The sequence below is a fragment of the Podarcis bocagei genome (genome assembly GCF_964188305.1).
Source record: "Podarcis bocagei genome assembly, chromosome: 12".
NCBI classification, from domain to species: Eukaryota; Metazoa; Chordata; class Lepidosauria; order Squamata; family Lacertidae; genus Podarcis; species Podarcis bocagei.
This window is the reverse complement of record NC_138137.1, coordinates 48,485,957-48,510,954: the sequence shown is the minus strand read 5'-3', so window position 1 is coordinate 48,510,954 and position 24,998 is coordinate 48,485,957. Positions and strand designations below refer to the sequence as shown.

At 41.3% G+C, this 24,998-nt stretch overlaps 1 protein-coding gene and 1 long non-coding RNA gene across 3 annotated transcripts in view; one reads left to right on the top strand and one right to left on the bottom strand.

Annotated features, from left to right (window-relative positions):
- Positions 1 to 7,455, top strand: part of LOC308569748 — a 136,263-nt gene extending 128,808 nt beyond the window's left edge. For both annotated transcript variants that reach the window (XR_014000796.1, XR_014000797.1), the window contains one exon: positions 4,771 to 7,455. This is a non-coding gene — a long non-coding RNA (uncharacterized lncRNA). The remainder of the gene's footprint in view (positions 1 to 4,770) is intronic.
- Positions 1 to 24,998, bottom strand: part of PTPRN2 (protein tyrosine phosphatase receptor type N2) — a 630,954-nt gene that overhangs the window by 46,344 nt on the left and 559,612 nt on the right. Inside the window, exons 15-16 of the mRNA XM_081163514.1 lie at positions 9,790 to 9,937; positions 8,301 to 8,374 (exon numbers count right to left, since the gene is read on the bottom strand). Of these exons, the coding sequence (XP_081019640.1) occupies positions 8,301 to 8,374; positions 9,790 to 9,937 (222 nt within the window). The remainder of the gene's footprint in view (positions 1 to 8,300; positions 8,375 to 9,789; positions 9,938 to 24,998) is intronic.

The window sequence follows — 24,998 nt, the reverse complement described above, 5'->3', positions numbered from 1 at the left end:
GATTGTTAAACAATAGCAACAGCAGATACCATAATTTCAAATGTAGCACACAATATCCATTAGGGTGTGCATTACAGGCCAAAATATACATTGGGAGCATGGAACTAGTTGTGCAGTTCTAGGTCTCCCTTAGCCACTACTCATTTGAGTGGGTGGCTCCCATTATTGAAAGAAATGGCAAAAAAACAGATACCTGAAGCACCTCACAATAATAAAATATAACACATTTTTATATATATTTTTAAAACCTCAGTATAATTTGTAACACATGCTTGCTGCTTCTAGTAGATAATGATTCAGTTTTGTTTTATTTAACAACTTTATCATATCCAAAGTAGAAGGTCACATTCATTTATTTACATGACCACATTTGGAAGTGCTGTGCTTCTTTCATAACCCTTTTTCCCTCCTGAAACACATAACAAAGCAAAAATTGGAGCACAGGTAAAGGGAACACTGGCCTTGAGGAAGGAGATGCAGTGGCCTAACCAGCCTAGAATCACTGGACATCATTTGCAATGGAAGAAGTCTGCAGGGTGTCACCTAAGGCGTAGTCTACACTGCGGTAGTTGGAAGGTAGTTTGGCACCTGCTGGTAATTTGAAGTAGGGTTTCTCTCAATTGCTTGCCAAATAGCAAGAGCAAAACAACTTTCCCCATCTAAATCAGATTGCCTAAATGAAGGACGCTAAACAGGCGCGGACTTTTATGTGTGAGCTTGCTTCAGTTCTAGCACTGGAAAAAAATATCACTGGGTCAGAATATCCTGAGACACCCCACAATTTTGCCTCAAGTCTTTAGCAGATAGAAGTCTATCTGGGCTGGTAGATCTTGGTGTTCTCATGGGTAAAATGGCATGCCTGAAGTGTGCCCGTTCTTGGTCCAACAGATGCTGTTGGGACTCTGGCTCCCATGGCCAATGGTCAAGAATGGCACAAAGCTGCACTCCAGCATCATCTCAAGGGCCACAAGTTAACCACCCCTGGTACAGGCAAGCAGCTCATCACCACAAAAGCTCATTACTAAAACCATTTCTGCACTGGATTACTTCAGACTGCTGGCAGGACTTCACAAGTATGAAAACACTTTTGTGCGTGCGTCGGGGGAGAACGGACCCTTACACATGGAAAACTAGAATGATGAGGTTAAGGATAGACTACAACTGGGGTGGCCAACATGATGTGCTCCAGATCTAGCTGGACTCCAACTCCCATCATCCCTGACCACTGGCCATGCTGGCTGAGACTGATGGGAGCTGTAGTCCCAACAACCTCTTGAGGGCATCATATTAGCTGCCCCTGGACTGTAGGCTGGTAGAAATTTTTGCCCTTGTAGGCAAGACATTGGATTACATGGCATTTTTGTTTCTACTTGTCCATTCCTTATGCTGACATTTCAAATGGTGTGAACTTTGTGAATGAAAGGGGGGAAAGTGAAGCTGTGTGTATTCATTCACAATGTAAAGAGAATAGGCAAGCTGAATCAGTGATGAGGTGAGTGCCACTGTCACGGAAGAAATACTTCTAAACCCTCCACTGTTTGATAAATCAGGAAAGGGCCACTCCTGGCCTTACAGTATAAATCAGCTGTTGTCAGAAAGCTGCAGTTTGAGCATTACAGACATCATAATGAGGAAAGACCGGTCAAACGTATCATCAAGTTAACAATAACACAGACATTTGCAATTATTATATTCTGGTGCGCAGAAAGCGGCTATGGAGAAGACACATGCAGGTTAGGATTACTAGTTTGCATGAAGAAATAGCTGGGTCACTTTCAAATTTGCATGTATTATATCACTTCAATGAATGTAAATGTTTAAATTGCCTGTTGTCTACTACTGATGCGGAGCAAAACAGAGAGGAGAAAGGTTATCAGTCTCACTAAAAACTGGCATTGCCTAGCGTGCGTATGTTCTCAGAGGATATCCAAGATGGCAAAAAAAGCTTTCTTCTCTGCTAATAAATGAATTTACAGACCCCTGCCAAGATTAAACTAATTGAAAATAATAATGCATGCCTTTATTAACTTGCATGTTTTAAAATTCCCAATGCTAAATATATTTGGGAGGATTTGGATATTAACTCGTAATTTGCACTCTGTTCAGCTGAAATGCAAAGATCTAAATAGATGCACAGCCTATTAAACTACTTTGGATCTCATGATAATAACATTCACAATGGCAGCAAAAGTGCTGCTGTATGTGTGGAAAACTGTCCAGTTTTGTTCCACTTGGTACTGAGGTTTGTAAATTTATTATAGTTGCAAACACAAAGACCCCTGGATACAGGCTGCCATTAGGACGCTTAACAAAACCACACCGGCATGGAACTTAAACTTGCATCAGGATGCTGGCAATCTAGTTTGCTAGGTCCAGCATGGGCAGGTCTGGCCCAAGACACCTGAGGCAAACCATAAAATGGAGGAAAGAAGGGGAAGTGAAGATCTACATTGGGAATAAGGACAGGGAATAAAGTCAACCTTGCCCAATGTTTGAAGGCAGGCCCCAGAGAGCAGCTCTCGCCATTTCCTCTCTAGGTGTGGGAGGAGACTCTCAGTGCCTATTATTCACTGAGAGGCCACTGTAGAGGCAGTTGCCTCACCTTGCCGCACGGGTGGGCTGGCTGGGGTTATGGGCAAGCAAGAGTTAACAAGATCAGATCCAGCTGATACTAGGGTAGGCAAGCAGGCGAGAAAAGCAAGTTCTGAAAAAGGTTTCAAGTTGCTCAGGAAGATGGTTCACAAACGGTACAGGGAAGCAGACATAGAAGTTCACCTCTGGTCCTCCTCCTGCTGCACTGACAAACCATGAGCTGAAAACCTAAGAGCAAACCTTGGTTACAGCTCACGGTTTGCCACAAGCCCAGCTTCAGATGACATGCTAAGCCAAACCATGGCTTAGCTTGCAGCAGAATCACAGGAGAAGTAAAGCGGCCATAATCTCCTCTCCGGGAACTGGTGTGTTTATGCTAAGCTTGCCTTAAAGTTATGCATGGGGAGTGTGAGGGGAGAGACTCCATCCGGCAAGGCCTCCTTCCACCTGCCTTGCTCCACCCTCTAGTCTCTGCTTCTCAATTTGTATTGTATTATTTTATGTACTGTGGCTTGCCGTTGTTTTATTGATTATAAATTATTTATTGTAACTGTTGAGTGGATTTCTGTTTAACTTTTATATCTTGTTATTATTTTATACTATTCTAATAATTGTTGAATGTTACTTTTTTGATGTAGGTTGCTTATTTTAAAGTTTTGTTTTATTATCACATTTTTGTAGTGCATTAGATTGTTATAAGATGTACATTTTTTGTTTCTTCAGCTTGTAAACCGCCTTGAGTATTGTAAGATAGAAAGATGGTATACAGTGGTGCCCCGCAAGACGAATGCCTCGCAAGACGAAAAACTCGCTAGACGAAAGGGTTTTCCGTTTTTGCGTTGCTTCACTAGACGAATTTCCCTATGGGCTTGCTTCGCAAGACGAAAACGTTTTAAAAGCCACTTGAAGAGGCGCAGTTGCGACGGACCGTGCTTCGCAAGACGAAAAACATCGCAAGACGAAAAGACTCACAGAACAAATTCTTTTCATCTTGCGAGGCACCACTGTACAAATTAAAAATGATGATGATGCGTGACTAGAGTAGGTTCCAAGTCAAGAAAGGTTAGTCAACACCTCTTGATGCTTCTTCATCTTCATCCTCTTCTTCTTCTTCTTTTGCTGAGTCAGTGTAGTAAGAAGTTGCTGCCCCACCTACAAACCTACAAACCATGAACTGTTCTTAACCTGAGGTACCACTTTAGCTAATGGGGCCTCCTGCTGCCACCACACAATTTCTGTTCTCATCCTGAAGCAAAGTTCTTAACCCGAGGTACTGTTTCTGGGTTAGCGGAGTCTGTAACCTGAAGCGTCTGTAACCCGAGGTACCACTGTACTGAGTTGGGGCTGGGGAGATTCAGGTTCAAAACCAACTCATCCATAAAAGCGACTTGAGGGAAATCCTATGTGTGTTGCCCTGGAGAAAAGGGCAGGATAAAAACATGAAAGGGTAAACTTGACAGGCAGTGAATGCCCTGGGTAGTCAGTCACATTTGTCTCAGCCATGCCTCATTCTACGCTGGTGGGGCATGGGCGAAGTCCTGAGATAAGAGTCAAAAAGAAGCAGTACCATCAGACCAAAGACCAGAGTCAAGTCCTGGCAGTGGAGCAAAGGCACAAGCTGGAACATTATCCTGATGCCAGAATAAAGCTTTCAGCCAAATCCTTTGAACCACTGAAGGTCATTCGGGATCTTAGCACCACTGAGATCAATTTGCTCAAATTCACGTTAACTAATATAACCCAGCTGGAAACATCAACCAATAAAAGCTTAGCACAAAATGTTTAGGCTGCTTAAGAGTAAAGTTTCTGAACAATCCCTGAGGGCAAATAGATATTCTGAGCACAGAAACAATGGAGAAGTGTTGTTAAATGAAATCTGTATGTTGTGCCAAAACGTCTTGAACATCAAAGCACAGCTTCTCCCTCTACACTAAGAAATTATCACTACAGATAGATAAATCGGAAACGGTCACAAAGTTCATTTTAGAGAATAAGACAGCAAATAATTGGCTCATTAGGACAAATATCAACGTTTTTTGATCTGCAAAGGTTTAGGAAGTTTAGACTATATATTTTTTTTAAAAAACTTACACACATATAGTTGGTAGAGTCTATTTTTTTTAAAAAAAATGTATAATTACATATGTTTGCTTCTCACAAAATTATCATTTTTCACAGCTGCTCCAGCAAGCCAGGAAGAGAGCTAGTCTACCACATATCCAGAGTTTCCATGATAATACATGTGACTAAGGATCACTTGAACCAAAGCAAAATTAACAGCTCTGATTCTGGTATCATACGAAGAAGAAGGAATAATCGAAAGACACCCAAAAGAACCATCTGCCTCATTCCAACTTATCAGAAGAGAACTCCTGCAGGGGATCAGATCAAACCACCTCTAAACCTAAGATGTTTTAATTCCAAGTCATCTAAGCGCTCCCCCTGCCTGTCCCCAAATTAAAATTGATTGACAATTCCTAAACTAGAGAACACCACACTGAATACAAATACATTGCTATAATCAATTCTATCTGAATTTTTAAAATATGTATGTCAATTCTTTTTGCATATTTATGCTGCCCCCAAGTAAATGCTAAAAATGCTAATGTGTAAAAGATTTTTTTATATTTAGAGACAGTGTTATTTTATCCTTCTGTTTTAACAAACTTCATGCATATGCTTCTGCACTAAAAAAAATCTAGATATGAATAAAAACAATGCTCCACCGCTTACCAAGGGAATAATAAGAAAAGATTTGATATTATGCCATTATTTATTGTGATGAAATCTTATTCAAACAATGTATCTGTTCTGTGTGACTCCACTTAAAGTGAACTAGCTTCATGCCAATTTAGATTTGTATTTTCCCAGTTATTGTGTCGACACGACATACAATTCAGAATTCTTTTATTTAGTTCTTTGGCTTTGAGCAATGTAATATTTGTGGCTAAGAACCAGCTAAGTTCATTTCTGCATGTGTGTTGGCTGTTCCATTTATCCTGACTTCCTGCATACTTATTTTAAATGCATGGTTAAGCTTATTGTGCATAAAACCAACACATAAAACCAAAAGCTCTATGAAATTAATTTTCTTTAAAACTACAGGCAAGCTCGGAGGCAGTTTTGTTTCCATACTGCAATATATTTAAAACCACCACACACACGACTTTCAGCAGGTATAATACTACTGAATCACCTCTTTCCTCTGTTAAAAATAAAAATGATACAGGAGATGATAAAATTATGACTAATATATTAATAGTATATTAGAACATATAATTGTTATAACTGACACCTGCCTTTCTTTCTTTCTTTTAAAAAACCCCACCTTTTAAAAAATCCCTCTTTAAAAAATGAAAAAGATAATGGAATGAAATAAATATGGTTTCGAATGTCATTACAAATTTCAGAATCTATTCTCACTGATAAAAATTTGTATGCTGTGTTTGAGCAAACTGTCATGTTAATCACATTCCTCAGTCTGGTGGATTCAGTAATAAGCAAGCTGAAAGGTAGGTGCTATTTTGTTTTCGTTAATGTAGTTGATGGGCTCCCCCCTTTCCAACACCCTAAGAAGGAAAAACAGAATTCCCATTTACTTTTCATGACCTCTGATTTAAAAACAAAGATTGCACATTATTTACTACTGGATGATTTCCCTGGAATTTAATGAGGACAAAGTACAAATATGACAGATGTAATTATCATAGTTTTATTCTGCACAGTCAGGCTTTCCTTGTGCTGTAATTGCAAGCTTTTCATTCAACCGCTGGCAGCAGAGTTATTACCTCGGTATTTTATGTTATTTCAGAGAACAGGAAAGAGGACTTCCAGCTCAGTTTTATTCCAAGGAATCTCTAAGCATCCTCGCATTGGAATAGTAATTAAAAACAACAATGATCAACAAGATATTTCATCAGATCTCTTTGCAGATTTCTCTCCTTGTTGCTTTTTGAGCGCATTAAGTGTAAAAAACACACACACAAAAAACCCCGGGTTTTCACAACGTATTGGGAGGGATGGGAAAGTGGGGGCAGGGAGGGGGGCTGCTAAGCAGTTTCGAGAAAGAAACATGTGGGCAGGTGGCCAACGCATTGTCTGGTGCAAAGAAGGGCTCCCCCAGCATGTATTGCTTTACTCATTTAGACTCAAGCCAAGGTTGAGTGAGCCCCAGCTGGAGGCTGGACCAGTGACCCTGGAGCTGGAAACACACAACTATACACACACCCCTGGAAGCCTCCCTTTCCAAGGCCTGAATGTAATTGCTTTATATTACACTCCGGCTTCATCAAGCCCCTCACATGCCGAAGGGAGGCGAGTGGAAATAAAAAAACTTTCTAGTCCAATTCATAGTTTATAGCTCTAGCGTTATTAATTTTCCGTTTGGAATACAGGGCAATTCTCACCTCACATCCAAAGGCTTCGTGACACAGATGCATCAAATATGCCATTTTATTGGCAGGGTAATTGCTGGAAGCTATTAAATTTTGAACCACTTCATTTATTTATTTTGAATTTAAAAAGATTATTTGTAGTTGGTGAAGAAGATCAAACCACTGTTATTTCAGGTCTCCACACATCTGCTACGTTTCATTAGCCTTTCCTATCCGTTCTTGGCTAGACAAGAGATGTTTTTAGCCCATCAGTATGAAAGTTAACAGGAGCAAGGTCTCCGCTGAGGACTTGAAGCTTACTACTAAATGTTGCATTTACAAAATAACATTACCTTCACTATCATGAAAATAGTTAACACATTTTAAATATGGAACCAGTAAAATTACCAGACAATCATGGCATTAAAAAGCTATTTGTTCCTGTCAATAAAGACACATCAAGCAAGAATGAAGCAGAATTTTAAAATATTCTGATGTTACTCTAAAGCATACTTTGCTCTTGGAAACTACCAAGGACTGTGAGACAGCCTTCCAAGGAAACTACCAAGGACTGTGAGACAGTGAAGCCACATTGAAACATCTATTTTAGCCAAACACAGTTTGATTTGTGTGAAGCTGTAATGACTGGAAGAATTTGGACTGAGATGTGAGAAATGGGACTAGATTTCAGTTACCCTTTGTGAACTCTGAAAGGAAAGGAAAATAAAACAAAGTTCTGATTCTGCTGCAATTCACTTCCTGCAATGTCACAAATTTTGCCAATCTAAATTATCAGGGCACACAATTTTGCCGTACAATAAATACAAAATGGCTGCTTGGCTTTAAGGTGATCCCAATGTCTTTCCTCAAGATAGATGCTGTTTCAGAGGGCATATGCTGTACCTTACCAACAATATTTTGTCAATGGGGAAAAGCAATTCTTCCCACAACTATGGGAATGATAATGAACAGTAAGAACAATCACTATGTCCCCAAGATATAAGGAGTTTTACTGAAACCTATTGCAGGGAGCTGGGCAAGTATTTACTCTCCCACCCAGAAACTCCTCACTTATCTAAACTCTCACACTGTAGCATTCTTAGCCAAATGATTAATACAACTACTGAGAGAACACCCACTGTACATAGCTGGTATCATAAGCAGGCAAACTCCTGGTCGCAAAGTCACAGGAAGGGAAATATTGGAGGGATGTCACCATGTGGACTCAATAAATTGCTATTATAACTTGCATCACAATCAACCTTTTTCTTCCATCAGAACTAACTTTGTAGTTTCAAAAAGGCAAAGTAGTATTTTTGTTTGTTTTATACTTACAATAGGACTTGCGTTGATGTAGTCCGAGTTGTCGTGACTGTTTTCAGCTTTCAAACATATCCTGCAATGATCATCTGATTTTTTTAAAATAAAAAAAATTAAATCAGTATTCATTTATTAAGAGATCTTTCAAAGAGCATTTCTGAACAGACCACTACTATTCAGCCTATTTTTTTTGCATATTTGCTTCTAAATATAGACATTTACAAAAGACTGATTTAAATGGTTAAGAACCATATAAAAAGTGTTATTGAAATGGAACTTGCTATGTTGAGGAATAATTGCTATTAGGCAGGTGCCTTCGCTGTATTGTTTTCAGCGCCTGCTAAAAAAATAAAATGTTTTTATTTACACAAATCTATCATATATTTTTTTGAAAAAAGAACTACTGATTTTATTTATAGCTTGATACATTTTAACACGTGTTTTTAATGTTTGATTTTATCAGTATTTTCAAATGACTATTTTATATCATTTTATGTAAACAGCTTAGCAGTTTTTTATTATTATTATAAAGCAGTGTATAAACCTCGCCACATAAATAAATCAGTAAAATGGTTTGGTGTCTAACAAGTTCACTTAAAAACACACAACGTTTCATATAGCCTGTGCTTCAGGTTCAGTATCCCCTAGCAAGGGCATTAATGATGCCAAACCTTTCCCTGTTCCCTACTCTGTATGAGAGCACGACAATGCTTAAAGACCGTTGCCAATAATAACAGGTTTATATTAAAGGGATTTCCACCCCAAGTTCATATGTAGGGTAGCTGATGAAATTTAATAAATAGCGTCAATCTCATGGTACAGCCACGTCTATTCAGTCTGATGTACAATACAGAATGTTTGATACAGCTACCAGAATAAGCAAGTACATGGAATAGGAATGTGCTGCTTTTGGCTGCGTATGAAGAGCATAAAAAACTTTTAAAACACATATATGCCATGGCTACTCTCGGCTTCACTTTCCATCCTAGGCCCAACACGGAGAACAGCTGCCTTGTAAGCTCATCTATCAAAACCAACAGGTGCATATACACTTGACTGGGTCTAACAGTTCTAACTACAAGCCAAGAGCATTGTGCACTTTTGGATAACGGTATTTGTGTCCAAAGCCATGTGCGAAAACCGCACCATGAGGATGTTGAAATGAAATGTCATTTACGCAAAACGGCACTTGCTGTTATCATAGAATTGTAGAGTTGGAAGGGACCGCGAGGGTCATCTAGTCCAACCCCCTGAAATGCCTGAATTTTTTTTGCCCAACATGCTGGGAAGTAGTGCAAAGCATACTTTGGAAGCAGCAGCAGAAGCATCCACCACGAGAAGTCTGAAGCACACAGCAAGACAACAAGGTGGGCCACAGGAATATTAACTGTTCCTTGCACAGAGTGGCTGATAACAGTTCTTTCGACACATTTCCTCCTCTAATTGCAGTAATAGGCAAAGGAGAAAGCAATTAAGTAATGAATCCAGCTTAAACTGTACATACACGCTACCACATCTTGCGAGCGGTTCTTCTGGGCGTTTTCTTCCTTATGTGCAATGGTAGCTGCGTTGGGCTCAGCCTGATAAGCACAAAGTGCTTCCCATTCTTTCTCCAGGCGATTCTTGTTCTTCAAGTGGTCTTCCATATAGGACTGAAATGAGAAAATATCATCAGAGGTAGTATTATTTATACACTCAACACTCTGTTATTCTAATTAACATCTGAATGGACTAGAGAGGACTAAAACCATAGGCCAACTCTGGCCCTCCAGATGTTTGGGGCTACAATTCCCATCACCCCTAGCTAACAGTGGTCAGGGATGATGGGAATTGTAGTCCCAAACATCTGGAGGACCGGAGTTTGCCTACGCCTGATTAAAACACTTTGGCTCAAATTCAAGAACTGTTTGACTACGACTGTCTGCCCAGGGGCTTGCTTCTTATCTAACCAACCAACATTTATTTATTTATTTTATTTGTGTTTGTTTGTTTGACTTATAAACTGCCCTTCATCAACAGAACTCAAGAGTTGTTCACAAGATAAAAGCAGAAATAAACATAAACAACAAAACAGTAACCAACCACCTCCCACAAGGCTGAAGAATAGCCAAAGGTCTGGTTGAAGAGGAATGTTTTCGCCTGCTGCCTAAAATATATATAATGAAAGCGCCCTGGCGAGAGCATTACACAAACAGGGAGCCACTAAAAAAAAAAAAGGCCCGTTTTCGTGTTGTCACATGAAGAAAGGCCTCAGAGTCCAGGTTGGTTTATATGGAGAGAGGCGGTCCTGAGCCGTTTAAGGCTTTACCGGTCAAACCCTTACGGAACCCAAGTTTCTCAAAACAGCATAGCAAACTAGTTTTAAAGCTGAAAGAAGTTTCAAAAGCTGCTGGATCCCTGCAAAAGCAGGTTATGATATTGCTGAGCCAAAATAGGGCAGGGCAGGGCTGTGAAATAAGAATCAAGCTAATCTGCTGTTCGGCCACGTGATGCAATTCATGAGTTCCACCTGAGCCACAAGACCCATGAAGCTGGACTTCTGACATTAGAGTCAAAGTGAAGAAAACAGGAACAGAGTTGACTTGCTTCTCTGGTTTCCCCAACGTCTGTGTACACATCCTCTTGTCTCATGCCTCGAAAGCATTGATCCATGCGGTTTTCTGCTGTCTAGGCATGAGTCAGAGAGGTTTTTACTTTTGTCCTCTGCTCCCCCCCCCCCCCGAAAACTTGCTCTTTGGTGCTAAATCAGAGCAAATGTAAATCTGGAGAAAGTCCGATTGGCGTTTGCTCCAATTCTGTGGTGAGCAGCAAGTTTTCCCAGGGGCCAGTGGCAGGGCAAAAAAGAAGTCCAGGGCCAAATTAGTCATGGTGTTAAATGTGTTCTTTGCATTTAATCTGCATATATTTCTTAAAATGTCATCACTGGGGGGTGGCGGGGGACTGATAATTAACAGCGTCAGGGTAGGAGGCAATAAAACAAGGAAGTAGCACAAGAATGGCAAACAAAGCAAAACTAACTGAAGGGAAGATCACACTGTCCCATGTGAAGAACAGGCTGGTCCTAGCTTGGAGCAACACAATGCACTTTAATATAATATGCTTACTCTACTCCTAAACCAGTCAGACTCCAATTCAAATCAAATTCTTCTGTAATTTTCAATAGTCCTTTCAAAGTTTCCAGATAAGTATTACCAAGACTGTGATGCATGGATACTCTTGTTTAATTCACATATATATTACAAAGGGTAATTCTTCAGAGAATTCAAATTAAAAAAATAAATAATATATATTATAAAAGAAATGTAGATGATAGTTGTTAAATGCATTTTTTTTTAAAAAAATCCAGCATGACAAACTGTAGGCTTATATTGTTAATGAAAAAAGTTTTCTGTTTTTTTGAGGTGCAAAAGATAACAGAACTTGCCGCATTTCTTGTTTTGTTTACATTAGTCAATAAGGGTCCCAAAAGTATGACATTTATTGGCTTTTTTCATGATAAATATTGTCCCGGGATATTAATTTTTTTTGTGCATCTTAAGACTTTGCACACAATTCAACAAGTCCTCGTGCAATTTCTGACCACATAACCCTACATCAAACTAATTAATTCCTGGCAGTTTGGCAATAGGCTGGGGGGGGGACCCCACTTTTTTTGACTTTGAGATCGTCACCCAACTACAAATTTATTTGTATCTTCTTCCTGCATATCCTGATTAATTACTAAAAAGAATAAAATACTTCAAACTTCAGAAGAATTTCATAAATATAAATAATTCCAGCCTAGCTGCATCTTCAGAAAGGACACTGAAGAACTGGAGCAGACACAGAAAGGATATGCAAGACTTCATACCTATGAAGAAGAGTCATCCATTAAATCTGATAAGCAGCCAATATAACTACAGTGGTACCTTGGTTCTCAAATGCCTTGGTACTCAAACAACTTGGAACCCAAACACTGCAAACTTGGAAGTAAGTGTTCTGGTTTGCAAACTTTTTTTGGAAGCCAAACATGCTCTGTTTTGAGTGTTATCCTTCCGATCTGAGTGACACACATCCGTTTTGAGTGTTACGCTGAGGTCTGTCTGTATTTGCTATTTATTGTGGCTTTTTGTGGCTTTTTTGTTTTGTTTTTGTGACTGTGGAACTCAGTTCAGCTACTGACTGATTGATTGATTGTGTGGCTGCAGTACATTGTTTATGCTTTCATTTTATGGATCAATGGTCTTGGTAAAATTCATGTTAAATTGCTGTTTTAGGGGTTGTTTTTCAAAGTCTGGAACGGATTAATCCATTTTGCATTATTTTCTATGGGAAAGCATGCCTTGGTTTTGGAACGCTTTGGTTTTGGAACAGAATTCCAGAATGGATTAAGTTTGAGAACCAAGGTACCGCTGTATTACTACTTTGTGTTATGCATAATTAGCCCATGAACATAAATCACAACAGATGCTGTGATATCCATGGGGCATCTCTCTGTAGCAATCTATTTAGCCATGATAGCCAAAATAACAGGAGGTGCATATTTCCAACATACCCTGAACTTTTCACTAAGACTGTTAGTAGACCATTGGTTTGACTCAACTTAGCAATTTCTATGCTTCCACTGACATTCCTTTGACTAACACAAAGGTCCACTTATGTCACTTGAACTTATTTATTATTAAATTTCTACCCCAGTCTTCCTTCCAAAGCAGCCCAGGGCAACTTACAAATAAAAGCGCCAAGATAGCAGCCTATGAAGTCGCTCCTTCTATCTCCCAGAAATGGAGGTGATAATGAATACATTAGGTTTTTTCCTTTCCTTTCTACCAGTTTAGTAAAATTGTGATGCCATCCATCTAAATGTACAGTGAACAGTATCAATGCTGATCTTCCTTGCAAATCAAAACATGCATTTGTTTGTGTGAAAATGCCGCCTGAAGTATAGTCTAATTTTCTGCAAAACATTCATGCACATTTGCAAGCTGGTTTATGGAAATCATATCTGCCAAGGGCAGTCAAGCTAAAAATAGAGGCATTTGCAGAAGTGGGAAAACTCTGAGAGGAGTACACATTTATTGCCACTGAGATATTTTGGATTATAAGATTTGTTTTGATGGAAGGAAGTGAGAAAACGGTGGTACTTGAAAACCACAGTGCCACCTATGTCTTTGGTCTTTCCAAGGTTCTGTGGTACTGTATTATTTTGATGTGAAAGGATTATCCCATTAGATTAAAAGGCATTTGGCACACATAAAAGAGACACCTCATAAAATAGATTTCCAAAGATTACACAACAATCCTTTCAGGGATTGGGGGCGGGAAGCTATATCTTCAAAGCTCAAACTTCATCTGATTTTCAGTGGCCCAGTAAGCCTTCATAACTACAGAACCCTGCATAACTACAAATGGAGCTTTGTGAAAACATCTGGATCTGCCTTTGAAACCAGCTTAGTACTGCAATGGTAGCCAAAGTTCCACCTGCTGAAAATCCTCCTCCCTGTGCAACTACTGCAGAAACAAAGCAGCCCTTGCGTATGGCAACTCTGTGGATCATTTCGCACATGCAAAACAGCTACTTCGGGACACAGAAAGGTGCCTTCTACCAAGTCAGATCATTGGTCCATCTAAGAAAGTAGAATTTGCACTCTGCAGGGTTTCACATGAGGGCCTTGCTCAACCCAACCAGGCAATATGTGGCACTGAACTTGTTATGCACAGCATGTGTTCAGCCACAGAGCTACAACTCTTCCGCAGTTACGGAATACTCTCCATGCAAATGTGATGAAATCCCATTGTATAAACTTTATCCTTTTTTTTAATTTTACCTGAAATCGTTTTAAGAAGACATGACACCTCTGCGAGAACCTGGCTGTGTCTGCAACCTTAGCAAGATGAATACAGGCAACCATCTTACCACAACTACATGGTTGCTTGGCCAGCTGTTTCAACGACACTGTATTTTTCTTCCTGGCCTAAATTCTCCTATGTGCTAAGTTGTGGGGTCCTTACCCAAGTGGTAAGGTTTACTCACATTTTTCATGTGATAAGCCTGTATGGCTAAATTGCTACAGTCCAGACATGCTAACAACTTCAGTGTTTCCCCTCTCCAACAATGCACGTTTTTCAAGGAGTTGATTTTTTAGAGTGGAGAAAATTGTACCTGCTTTCCCCTAAATTCTGGTTATGAGTAACACTGGAAATTGGCATACAGAAGTGATTTAAGATTAACCAGTCTTCATCAGAATTTTGCTTTGTTTATACAGTGTGCTGGGGGGGGGATGTGCATAGCTGTTATGCTCCGAAAAAGGCAAACAATAACAAGGCACCATGCTGAACATGAACAGCAGACTAAAATAAATTTGCAGAAAACATAAAAACATTTGTCAAGTGCCATTAAAAAATAGTAATCGAGATGACATGTAACTTTTCCATCTAAATCACATGTTTTAATTTATGCTTCTCTAAGCATAGGTAACCCCTAAACTAGATTCGGTAGACAAAAACTTGTCTTCTGGGAAACCTTGGAATTGGTAAACTTAGCAGACCTATATCAACTGAAACCTACCCAGCAAAGCATGATGCCACAATCCATGTTTCCAGGTTCATTTGTACTGATATCAATACAACAGCTTTTCCACAGAGCATCTTGCAAAATGGTGGCTACCATTATAAAAGCTTCCCTATTTTAAAAAGCAAGGTAATAATCCCCCAAGATACCTGCTTTTAGGGTATCCTTCAGTGAGAAACTGCAACTTCTGTAGCCCCTGCTATTCTGCAAAGCTCTTGAAACAAATCCAACTTCAATTCCCATTATGACATTTGGAAGAAATTTGTCTCAATTTACTTGCATATTGTTGAAACCGGGGCATGGCAAAGCTGCTAAGGCACCTCTTGCCCTTAGATGAAGATCCTAAAAATATTTCCAAACAGAAGTGTCAGGCCAGCAGATTTAGCAAGTCTGGCATCTTCAGACCACATAGGGACTATGTCAATCCCTAGTTTTCATTTCCAAATGGCTGTAAGGAGGACCAGAACAGGAGGCATAACTGCTGTGCAAAACCAGCTAGTGCACTGCCAAACCCCCACACTCACGAGAAATTTCTTGTATGATGTACTACTTACTATATTCCCAATACAGACACATCTATCGCTGGGGAGGCTCTTATCTCAGCCAAAGAAAGCAGCTTCTTCCTGTTAAGAGGGGAGCTGTCCTTGGTACCAAAATATGTACTTTAAATGTGAATAGTACACCCATTCAAGGAAGAGATGTGCTATTGTTAGGTCAACTGAAGCTTAAAGCCCTGCTAATAGGAACGGAAACATACCAGTAATTAATGTTAAAGATTTGTATAACGTGGGCTTGATCTGTATTTGAGGCCTGCAATATTGGAGGTAGTATGTCACTAAATACCAGCAGTATGGGGTCATGAGCAGGAAACTGCTATTGTTTATGGTTTTGGCTTACCACTGTGAGAGCAGAATGCTAGACTACATAAGCCACTGGTTGGCTCCACCAGGGCTTGCCTAACATTCTTATAAAACTTGCTCCTAGAATCTTACCTAGGTGCCAATTTTTGCTCAAACACCAGTTTCCACCACTTCACATTAAGTTGGTGGATGGAGAACTGTTCACCCTCCAATACTGTCATATTTAAGGTTAAGATGTTAGAGAAATTATGAGCTGCTAGGCCAAGTGGCAGAGAATATGCTTTGCACAGAACACGTCCCGGGTGTTAGTATTTCATGCAGTCCGATGCTGCAGGTGAGATGGTTATAAATCACATGCCTGTCTGGGACGTGTCTGAGAAGACTGTGGGAACGGAAGACAGCCTTATCTCTCTTCCGCTGTATGCACTTTGTAATGTACTTTCACTTTGGTTGTTCTCTGAGAGCTAGAGAGAACAGATGTCATTATGCCTTTGTACATAGTGTGGAAATAAATAGTAGTTTCACTCTACATTGCCTCAAGCTTCTTGCTGAGTTAAGCCAGAAGATTAGTGTGCATATATCAAGCTGATATATGTTGCTGGGTGCCCTAGAGAAGAAGGGAGATGCCTTTTCCAGTGCTGCGCACATCGGAGGACGCTTGGAGTTCCGGGGGTTTGCAGGCTACCCCAGGGCGTTTTCCAACACTGGGTTTAATCCCAGCATCTCCAGGTAAAACCCTGGACAGCTGCTACCAGTCAGTACTGAGCTAGATGGAGCAAGTGTATGATTAAGTGTAAGGGAATTTCCTATGTTGCCCATGCTGTTTGACCCCTTCAGCAGAGCTGCAATGTACCTTGCACGAGACTGTACTTGAAAACTGTACAACTGGTGCCAACTGTACAGCACCACAACTTTTGCAGGTATGTAGGTGCCTACCACACCAGTTCTCTTCTGCTTGCATTAGCTGGCTTTGAGGAGCTACCCAAGATGCTGGCATTTAACTTGTAAATCTTAAGCTCAGTGTACTTGAAAGGAACATAGTCTTTCCTACAAACACTGGAAATCAGAGCTTTTCCAGTTGTATTCTTGTACAGTGTCTTGCCGCAGTTAAGTTTACCTGCCATTTTATTTATGCTGTTTTTATGCTACCCTTCTCTCAAGGAACACGGGTCTCAAGGGACGCGGGTGGCACTGTGGGTTAAACCACAGAGCCTAGGACTTGCCGATCAGAAGGTCGGTGGTTCGAATCCCTGCGACGGGGTGAGCTCCCGTTCCTCGGTCCCTGCTCCTGCCAACCTAGCAGTTTGAAAGCACGTCGAAGTGCAAGTAGATAAATAGGTACCGCTCCGGCAGGAAGGTAAACGGCATTTCCGTGCACTGCTCTGGTTCGCCAGAAGCGGCTTAGTCATGCTGGCCACATGACCTGGAAGCTGTATGCCGGCTCCCTCAGCCAATAAAGCGAGATGAGCGCCGCAACCCCAGAGTCGGCCACAACAGGACCTAGTGGTCAGGGGTCCCTTTACCTTTCTCTCAAGGAACCCAAGGTCCCCCCCACTCTGTTTTATTCTCACATGAACTCTGTAGCAAAGCTAAGAGATGGTGACTGGTCATTGAGCTTCATAGCCAAGTGTGGATTTAAATCCAGGTATCCCTGGATCCTGGCCAATATGCTAATTACTACATCATACCTTCTGCTATGTAGCTTCAGGAACATGCTCACAGTTTGGAGTATATATGCTTATACTAGGTGCTGGACTGTCACAGTGCCATAAAGCTCATTCATGTACCTATGATGGGTTTTGCTGGTTTATGGAGCTACCTAGTGGGTTTTTCCTTTTTTTAGTTATTGCATACTTCTGCTGATTAATGGAATGTGGTAGCTTCCTGGGCTTTTTAAGATAATTAATTGCACACTATTGTTTAGTCCTGGACAGACTGTTGGAGCAGATGTCTGAAAGAATAACTAAATGCATATCCCCACCCCTGGCCTAGCATGAATTACATAAATTTTATATGAACTCTACAATCAATTATAGTAAAGAAAGACATGAATATAAAACTCTCACCAAGTCTGTACCAAAACCACATCCACATCTTGTGCACATCCTCTAAGTCATGGAAAACCATTTCTCCCCAATTTGCTTAGAACTCCCTTGATTTATAATTCAGACAGCTAGATCACCCCAAATGGAAAATTACAATTAAGGTAAGGATGCACTAGAAATCTTAAGTCTTGATTTATAGGCAAACATTGTTGTAGCAAACTTGTATGAAACTAGGTAACACTTAGGTTAATGCAGCACATCTCGTGTGTTTATGTTGTGTATGTATATATATATAGCATAAAATACAGATATTAGCATCATACATACATGAATTCATTGATAATTTTTTTTTGCCAACTGAAAGGAGGTTTTGAGAGAATACTGGTCCAATGACGAAACCACGACTTTTAATTCTTAATGGTGGTTTGTGCTTTTAAAGAACTGGCACATCTGAAGACATCTCAAGTTGAGCCAAACCTTATTCAGAGATTGGTCACCACAGCTAACCATGGCTCAGGGCAGGTTTGTCGAAACCTTATGAGATAGCTGTAATTACACACAAAGCTAGAACGGGCCACCTATGTAAGTTGCAAGTAGACAACTCTGTTAACTGGATCCATCCTGGAAAAGATCCAACTTCACTATACAGGATCCTCCTTGATCTGCTTCATAATGTTGCTCTCTAAAGAGTCCATCTCTGAACCCGGCTGGGAGCAGGTTCCCTTTAGCAGCAATCAGGATAGGATGGAGCTGAGAAGACATGGAGGCTTATTTGCCTGGCATATATGCACTCCTGGAAAGAAGGAATCCTATCATGGGATCATTTCACACGTTCCACTAAACCGTTCTCATTGTTGTTTTAAAAGCACTAGGGGTTTAATATGAATGAGATGTGTCTGCTCCATGGGGCAAAACAAGCCAGAGTCTGGTTTGACCTGTCATCTGGACCTGGGCTCATGGTTTTGGGTTGAGGAGAACAAACCATGTCTGGTAAGCCAAGAACAAACTTTGGTTACCACTTGAGGTTTTTGTTTGGAGACAAAGCACAAGTCCAGGTTCGTACATCATAACAAAGCTTACCCCTTCCTTGTTTTGTCTACAGTTTGGCAAGGGCAGCTGAAATGGAGTAGTAGTGTTTATGAATTTTTGAGCTGTGTTTCTCAGCATGCTGCTGGTTCACATCAAGCTAAAGGTAAAGGTAAAGGGACCCCTGACCATTAGGTCCAGTCGTGACCGACTCTGGGGTTGCGGCGTTCATCTCGCTTTATTGGCCAAGGGAGCCGGCGTTTGTCCACAGACAGCTTCCGGGTCATGTGGCCAGCATGACTAACTGGCAAACCAGAGCAGCGCACGGAAACGCTGTTTACCTTCCCGCCGGAGCGGTACCTATTTATCTACTTGCACTTTGACGTGCTTTCAAACTGCTAGGTTGGCAGGAGCAGGGACGGAGCAACGGGAGCTCACCCCGTCGCAGGGATTCGAACCGCTGACCTTCTGATCGGCAAGTCCTAGGCTCTGTGGTTTAACCCACAGCGCCACCCGCGTCCCAAGCTATCATTTGTTTTAAACCATGGCTTGCTGTGACATGCAGAACAGCCCTGGTTTTGTTTAAAGCTGCAAAGGAGAGACCTTTGCTGCATTAAGTGATACACTGTAGCTTTAAACAAAGCTAGAGGCTTCTGCTTCGGAACGAACATTTTCTCTTGCAAGCCCCTCAATTTCCATCTGCCTGTAGTAGTGACTGGAAGAAGTAACTGCTTTTTTCTCCAGCGAAAGAGTCAAAGGAGAAACCAAATCCACATTTCGTCACATCAGAAACGTAACACACGAAGCACTGAAAAAAACTGTGGGGAACAAGACACATTAGAAATGAATATTTTTAGCTGCCATGTACCCACTTGAATGACACGGGTGGCGCTGGGGGTTAAACTACAGAGCCTAGGGCTTGCCGATCAGAAGGTCAGCGGTTCAAATCCCCGCGACGGGGTGAGCTCCCATTGCTCGGTCCCTGCTCCTGCCAACCTAGCAGTTCAAAAGCACGTTGAAGTGCAAGTAGATAAAAAGGTACTGCTCTGGCGGGAAGGTAAACAGTGTTTCCGTGCGCTGCTCTGGTTCACCAGTAGCGGCTTAGTCATGCTGGCTACATGACCTGGAAGCTGTACGCCAGCTCCCTCGGGCAGTAAAGCGAGATGAGCGTCGCAACCCCAGAGTCGGCCACGACTGGACCTAATGGTCAGGGGTCCCTTTACCTTTACTTTTACCCACTTGAATAATTGTGAGAGAGCAATGTCCATTGAAGCAGGTTACCACCTTAAATTGTTCCATGTTATTAGTATTGCAACTAGTAGGCCTAGTCAACAAATTACATGCTGAAATTGCAAATATGAATGGCTTTTATATGTGGCTTTCACTGAAAACAGGCTTCTAAGAAGTGAGCCAAGTTGCTCAATGCACTTGTCAGTTGCTGAACTTTCTATCTCTCCCCCTCCACCCACAATGCAAGAAAAGATCTACTGCCTCCAATTCTGAGATAGGTGGACTTGGGTACTGATGTTGCTGAGATCATACGAAGCTGTAATAGGTCATACAGATCTTGTAGCAATTGCTAAGACAAATGTACTTATTACACAATAGACTCCTTAGGTGATGCAAAACTCAACTCCCCATTGCTGCTATGCAATACTTCTGCTTTCTAACCAATTAAGATGGGAGGGGGCAGCAATTTTTATTGGGCTTGATGTGTCTCAGAGCAGGAGTTGGGTTTAAAAAAACACACTATTAAACAGAATTAAAACTGAGACCCATTAGCTCATCTTCTGCATTTCATGGATGAACTCATCCCCCAGAGGCAAATTCAGTAAATTAACACTTTTGTCATAAAGTGTCAGTTGCCTTTCACCATATAATGTATGCATTTCATGCAAACAGAATAAAGCCCTCCCTCTTTCTGCAATTCATGCCTTTCCTATGAGATTTCCTGACCCCTCTACAGAATACATTAAAAGCACTAAAAACTGTTTCCAGCGAGGTCACAGAGGAAAATGTTTTGTACGACAGCACATTGTTTTAATTATCTGCTCTCTGAAAAGCGCCAGATACTGATGGCTGGTTTCCTCCTCCCTATGTGGAGAAATAATGCCTGTAAGATATAATCCAATGTGTTTATATCATCTTCTTTTTGATAGTGCACTGCATTACTGTATGGGGCGATAGATGTTATGTACTGAAGTTCTCACCCTGGGCCAGCAGGGGGATACTGCAGATAGTTATGCAAATAAGGGATCAAAAGTGACGTTCAGTGATTGGATAGTTTTAGAAAATTGTTACAGTTACGTTGTACTGGAGCTCCATATAAGCAGGCTGACTGAGACCTTCAGTTCAGTTCAGTTCTGGCCTGTTAATAAACAAGAGCTGTTTGGAGAATCGCTGTGTCGTCTGATATGTTCGCCCACAACTTAACACTAGAGGTCCCTCTGGTTGGGTCCTTCTGGGGTAGTTTGTCCACCTTTGGTCCCCGACTCTGCACTCAGCTCTCACCTATGGCTTTCGGCATGTGACAGTGGCAGCACCCTGGAAATGGCTTTGGCTGGCTGGCTAAACCGGGTGAGGGTAGCCAATGGGTCTCAAACGCTTAGTGAATTACGGACTTCCTCTGCATGAGAAGACAGCTCTGGCGGATTGAGCAGACGAGACCAATAATGGGTCCAATGGTCAAGGTGGTTTCTGCCTGTGCTGTCGAGGGAAGTGAGGGGCAGGCAGGGCTTGTCAACCTGGGAAGGGAGCCCATCTAGGAGAAGGATCTACAACCTCTGATGCTTTGTGGGATATCTTTGGGAGAAGAAAAGGCTACTGAGTAAACACTGCAGCACAAGTCTGGAGTGGAGAAGGTTGGATGGTGTCTTGTAAGTCTCCTTCTGGCAACTCCTGCAGCCAAGCTGGTGCCAAACGTATTGCTCTGCTTTCCTTTGGACCACATCAGTGAGGCTGAGAGAGGGGTCTTGTTGTCCAGGACCCATACACACTGCCCAGGCTTGCACTCCAAGGAGGTTACTTTGGTGCTGCTAACACACTCTGTTGTCAATAATAGTAATATATTATTATTTATACCCCGCCCATCTGGCTGGGCTTCCCCAGCCACTCTGGGCGGCTTCCAACAAAAGATTAAAATACTGTGATACATCAAACATTTAAAGCTTCCCTAAACTGGGCTGCCTTCAGATGTCTTCTAAAAGCCTGGTAGTTGTTGTTCTCTTTGACATCTGGTGGGAGGGCGTTCCACAGGGAGGGTGCCACTACCGAAAAGGCCCTCTGCCTGGTTCCCTGTAACTTGAGATAGTCAGAGGTCAACAACAGCATCTGACCACTTTTAAGATTCAGTCTCGAAATTTTCTGGACCAGCCAATACAATACCATGGTGGGGTATGCTAGTCGATATTCCAGAGTACCAAAAAAACAACAACAAACAAACCCATATTCGGACACTGGCAACAACAGTGAAAAGCTCTCTTCAAAGTCTGTTAAGCCTTATTAAAACACTACTTGATGAAGGATTTTTTTTTTAACCACAGTAAACACGCAAAAAACTCATTCTCCTTAACTATTAGACACTTTCAAATAAGGAGTACAATTTGGAAAGCATATTAATTATCCAAAATTAAATGAAGACACATTACATATTAATTGAATCAGAATTATATAAAGCACCATATTTCTGTGTAACCTTTTCTTTTTTTCTTAAAAAAAAAGTCCTTGGCTCCTCCTAGGAATCACATTTTTTTTTTTTGTACATGAAGACAATTCTATGCTACGTTCCAGACTAAATGACACAATGAAATGTTTACACTAAATGGCAACCTATGTTCTATTCACTTAAATTAATATACTTGTTATGCAGTGGCCGTTGCTGGCTCTGCTTTTCGCAATGCTCCAATAATAGAGTTTTGCAACATGTAAAAGGATTATTTCAATCCAATCAGCAGGTGCTGGGATCAGTGTGTGTCAGACAAACACTTGCTAATCTCCTTTCTTACACTTTGCAGCTGCCAAAGGTGCTCAAGTGAAATCCAAACGAAATTACTGGATACAACCTGGTAGGGACTGAGATGCAGGGCTTTGTTTCACCCACTTCCCTTTGGAACACCTGAAAATTACATTTTATTCTAACCATTGTTAACAGTTCAAAGAGAACGGCATCAGGTATACACATTTTTAAAGGGGGCGTAAGAGAGAGCAGCGGCAAAACTACATACTTAAAAATGAAATAGTGTAAAAGCTCTTTCTTACACTATGTAGATACTGTTAAGTAGGTAAGCAATTTATAATCCTGATTTAGAGATTAATAGCTATTATTGGTGAGCACGGTACACCGAGAACATGTCTGAGATTTGCACAAAAGGTCTCCTAATTTATTATTCCTGATGTCTCTTAGACCTTAAAAATAATCCAAGTTATGCAATGAAGTTTTATCCCTGCAATTACTTTGTCTGAAATAAACCTTCAACAAAAGAGAGGGGACATTTGTCAAAGGGGGATAATACCTAACTCTTTTCACTTTTGCACAGCCTTTCATCTGACAATGAAAACCACACATACAGGCACAGAAATCACCCCTCAGAACAAAAAGAGAGAGGTTATTTTCCCTTGTTTGTGGATCAAAGGAACCAATAAAAAAACCCAAAAAAGAAAATAAAATAAAAGCAAATTTTACATCATCCTTGAGTAATCACTGGTACTGGAATCTCATTATGACAAGATTGCTGCTGAAGAAGAATGGAGTAATTTCATTTAAACAATCCTCATGCTCCATTTACACAGGGACATCGTAGTTAAGGATTAGAGCCCAATCAGCGTAGATTGATTTAAATCAAGTTGCCCATTTTGAAATCCATATATTTCTTGGACAAGCATGCGTATTAACTGGTTGCTATAACAATTCAGATATCCCGGCATGCAATGAAAGATGATTGTTTACTACAAGCACTTTTGCACCACAAATTCATATCAGCTTAGGACAGAGGCTTTCAACCTTTTGAGTCCAACGGCTCCCTTAACCAACTACAGTGGTACCTCGGGTTAAGAACTTAATTTGTTCTGGAGGTCCGTTCTTAACCTGAAACTGTTCTTAACCTGAGGTACCACTTTAGCTAATGGGGCCTCCCGCTGCCACGCCACTGGAGCATGATTTCTGTTCTCATCCTGAAGCAAAGTTCTTAACCCGAGGTACTATTTCTGGGTTAGTAGAGTCTGTAACCTGAAGTGTCTGTAACCTGAAGCGTCTGTAACCCGAAGTACCACTGTACATTCTTTCTGCAGCATCCTTGTAGGGCTCAGGAGCCCAGTTATGTAACCCCTTGCCAGAAGAGCTAGCAGCCTCTCACCCTTTTTCAAACACCCTCCCTTGTGGAGTGTTCCCTCAGCCTCCTCTCCTCTTTTCTTGGGAGCCCTTTGGGAACTGCTGCTGTCGTCCCTGGTCTCTGAGCTGCTCCCCACCACCCCAAAGAGAGGCTCCTCCCAGAAGCACCATTCGCCTGCAGAACTTATAGCCAGGGTTGCTGCAATAAACAGCTGTGCAATCCTTGGGGAGGCAGAGATGTGAGAAGGCATCAGAGGACGGAGGGAAAGAAAGAAAGAGGGACAGAGGCTAGTCTTGCCCATGGCACCCCTGACCATCATTCAAGGCACCCCAGGGTGCCACTGCACACTGGTGGAAAACCACGGGCTTAGGAAATAAGAGACAGAGTTTGTTTTGGCTCTCTCTGTATACAGGCAAGAATGCAAAGCATGATAACTTACTTGGAGGGCAAGACAGAAATTGTAGACATGTCGATTCAGAAATGAGTCCTACTGAACAAATCAGGATTTACCTCTGAACAAACATGCATACAATTATGCTGCAAGTGTTTGGTATCCAGGTAAAATAGAATTCCTCCATTGAAATAGAAGTGAAACTGCATACATATGTAAAATGTATTAATAAAAAGGTAAAGGGACTGACTCGCTTTATTGGCCAAGGGAGCCGGCGTACAGCTTCCGGGTCATGTGGCCAGCATGACTAAGCCGCTTCTGGCGAACCAGAGCAGCGCACAGAAACGGCGTTTACCTTCTCGCCGGAGCGGTACCTATTTATCTACTTGCACTCTGACGTGCTTTCGAACTGCTAGGTTGGCAGGAGCAGGGACCGAGCAACGGAAGCTCACCCCATACCATTAATTGCAATAAAAACAGCATGGCACCAGCCCTTTTATTAAAACCAGTTAAG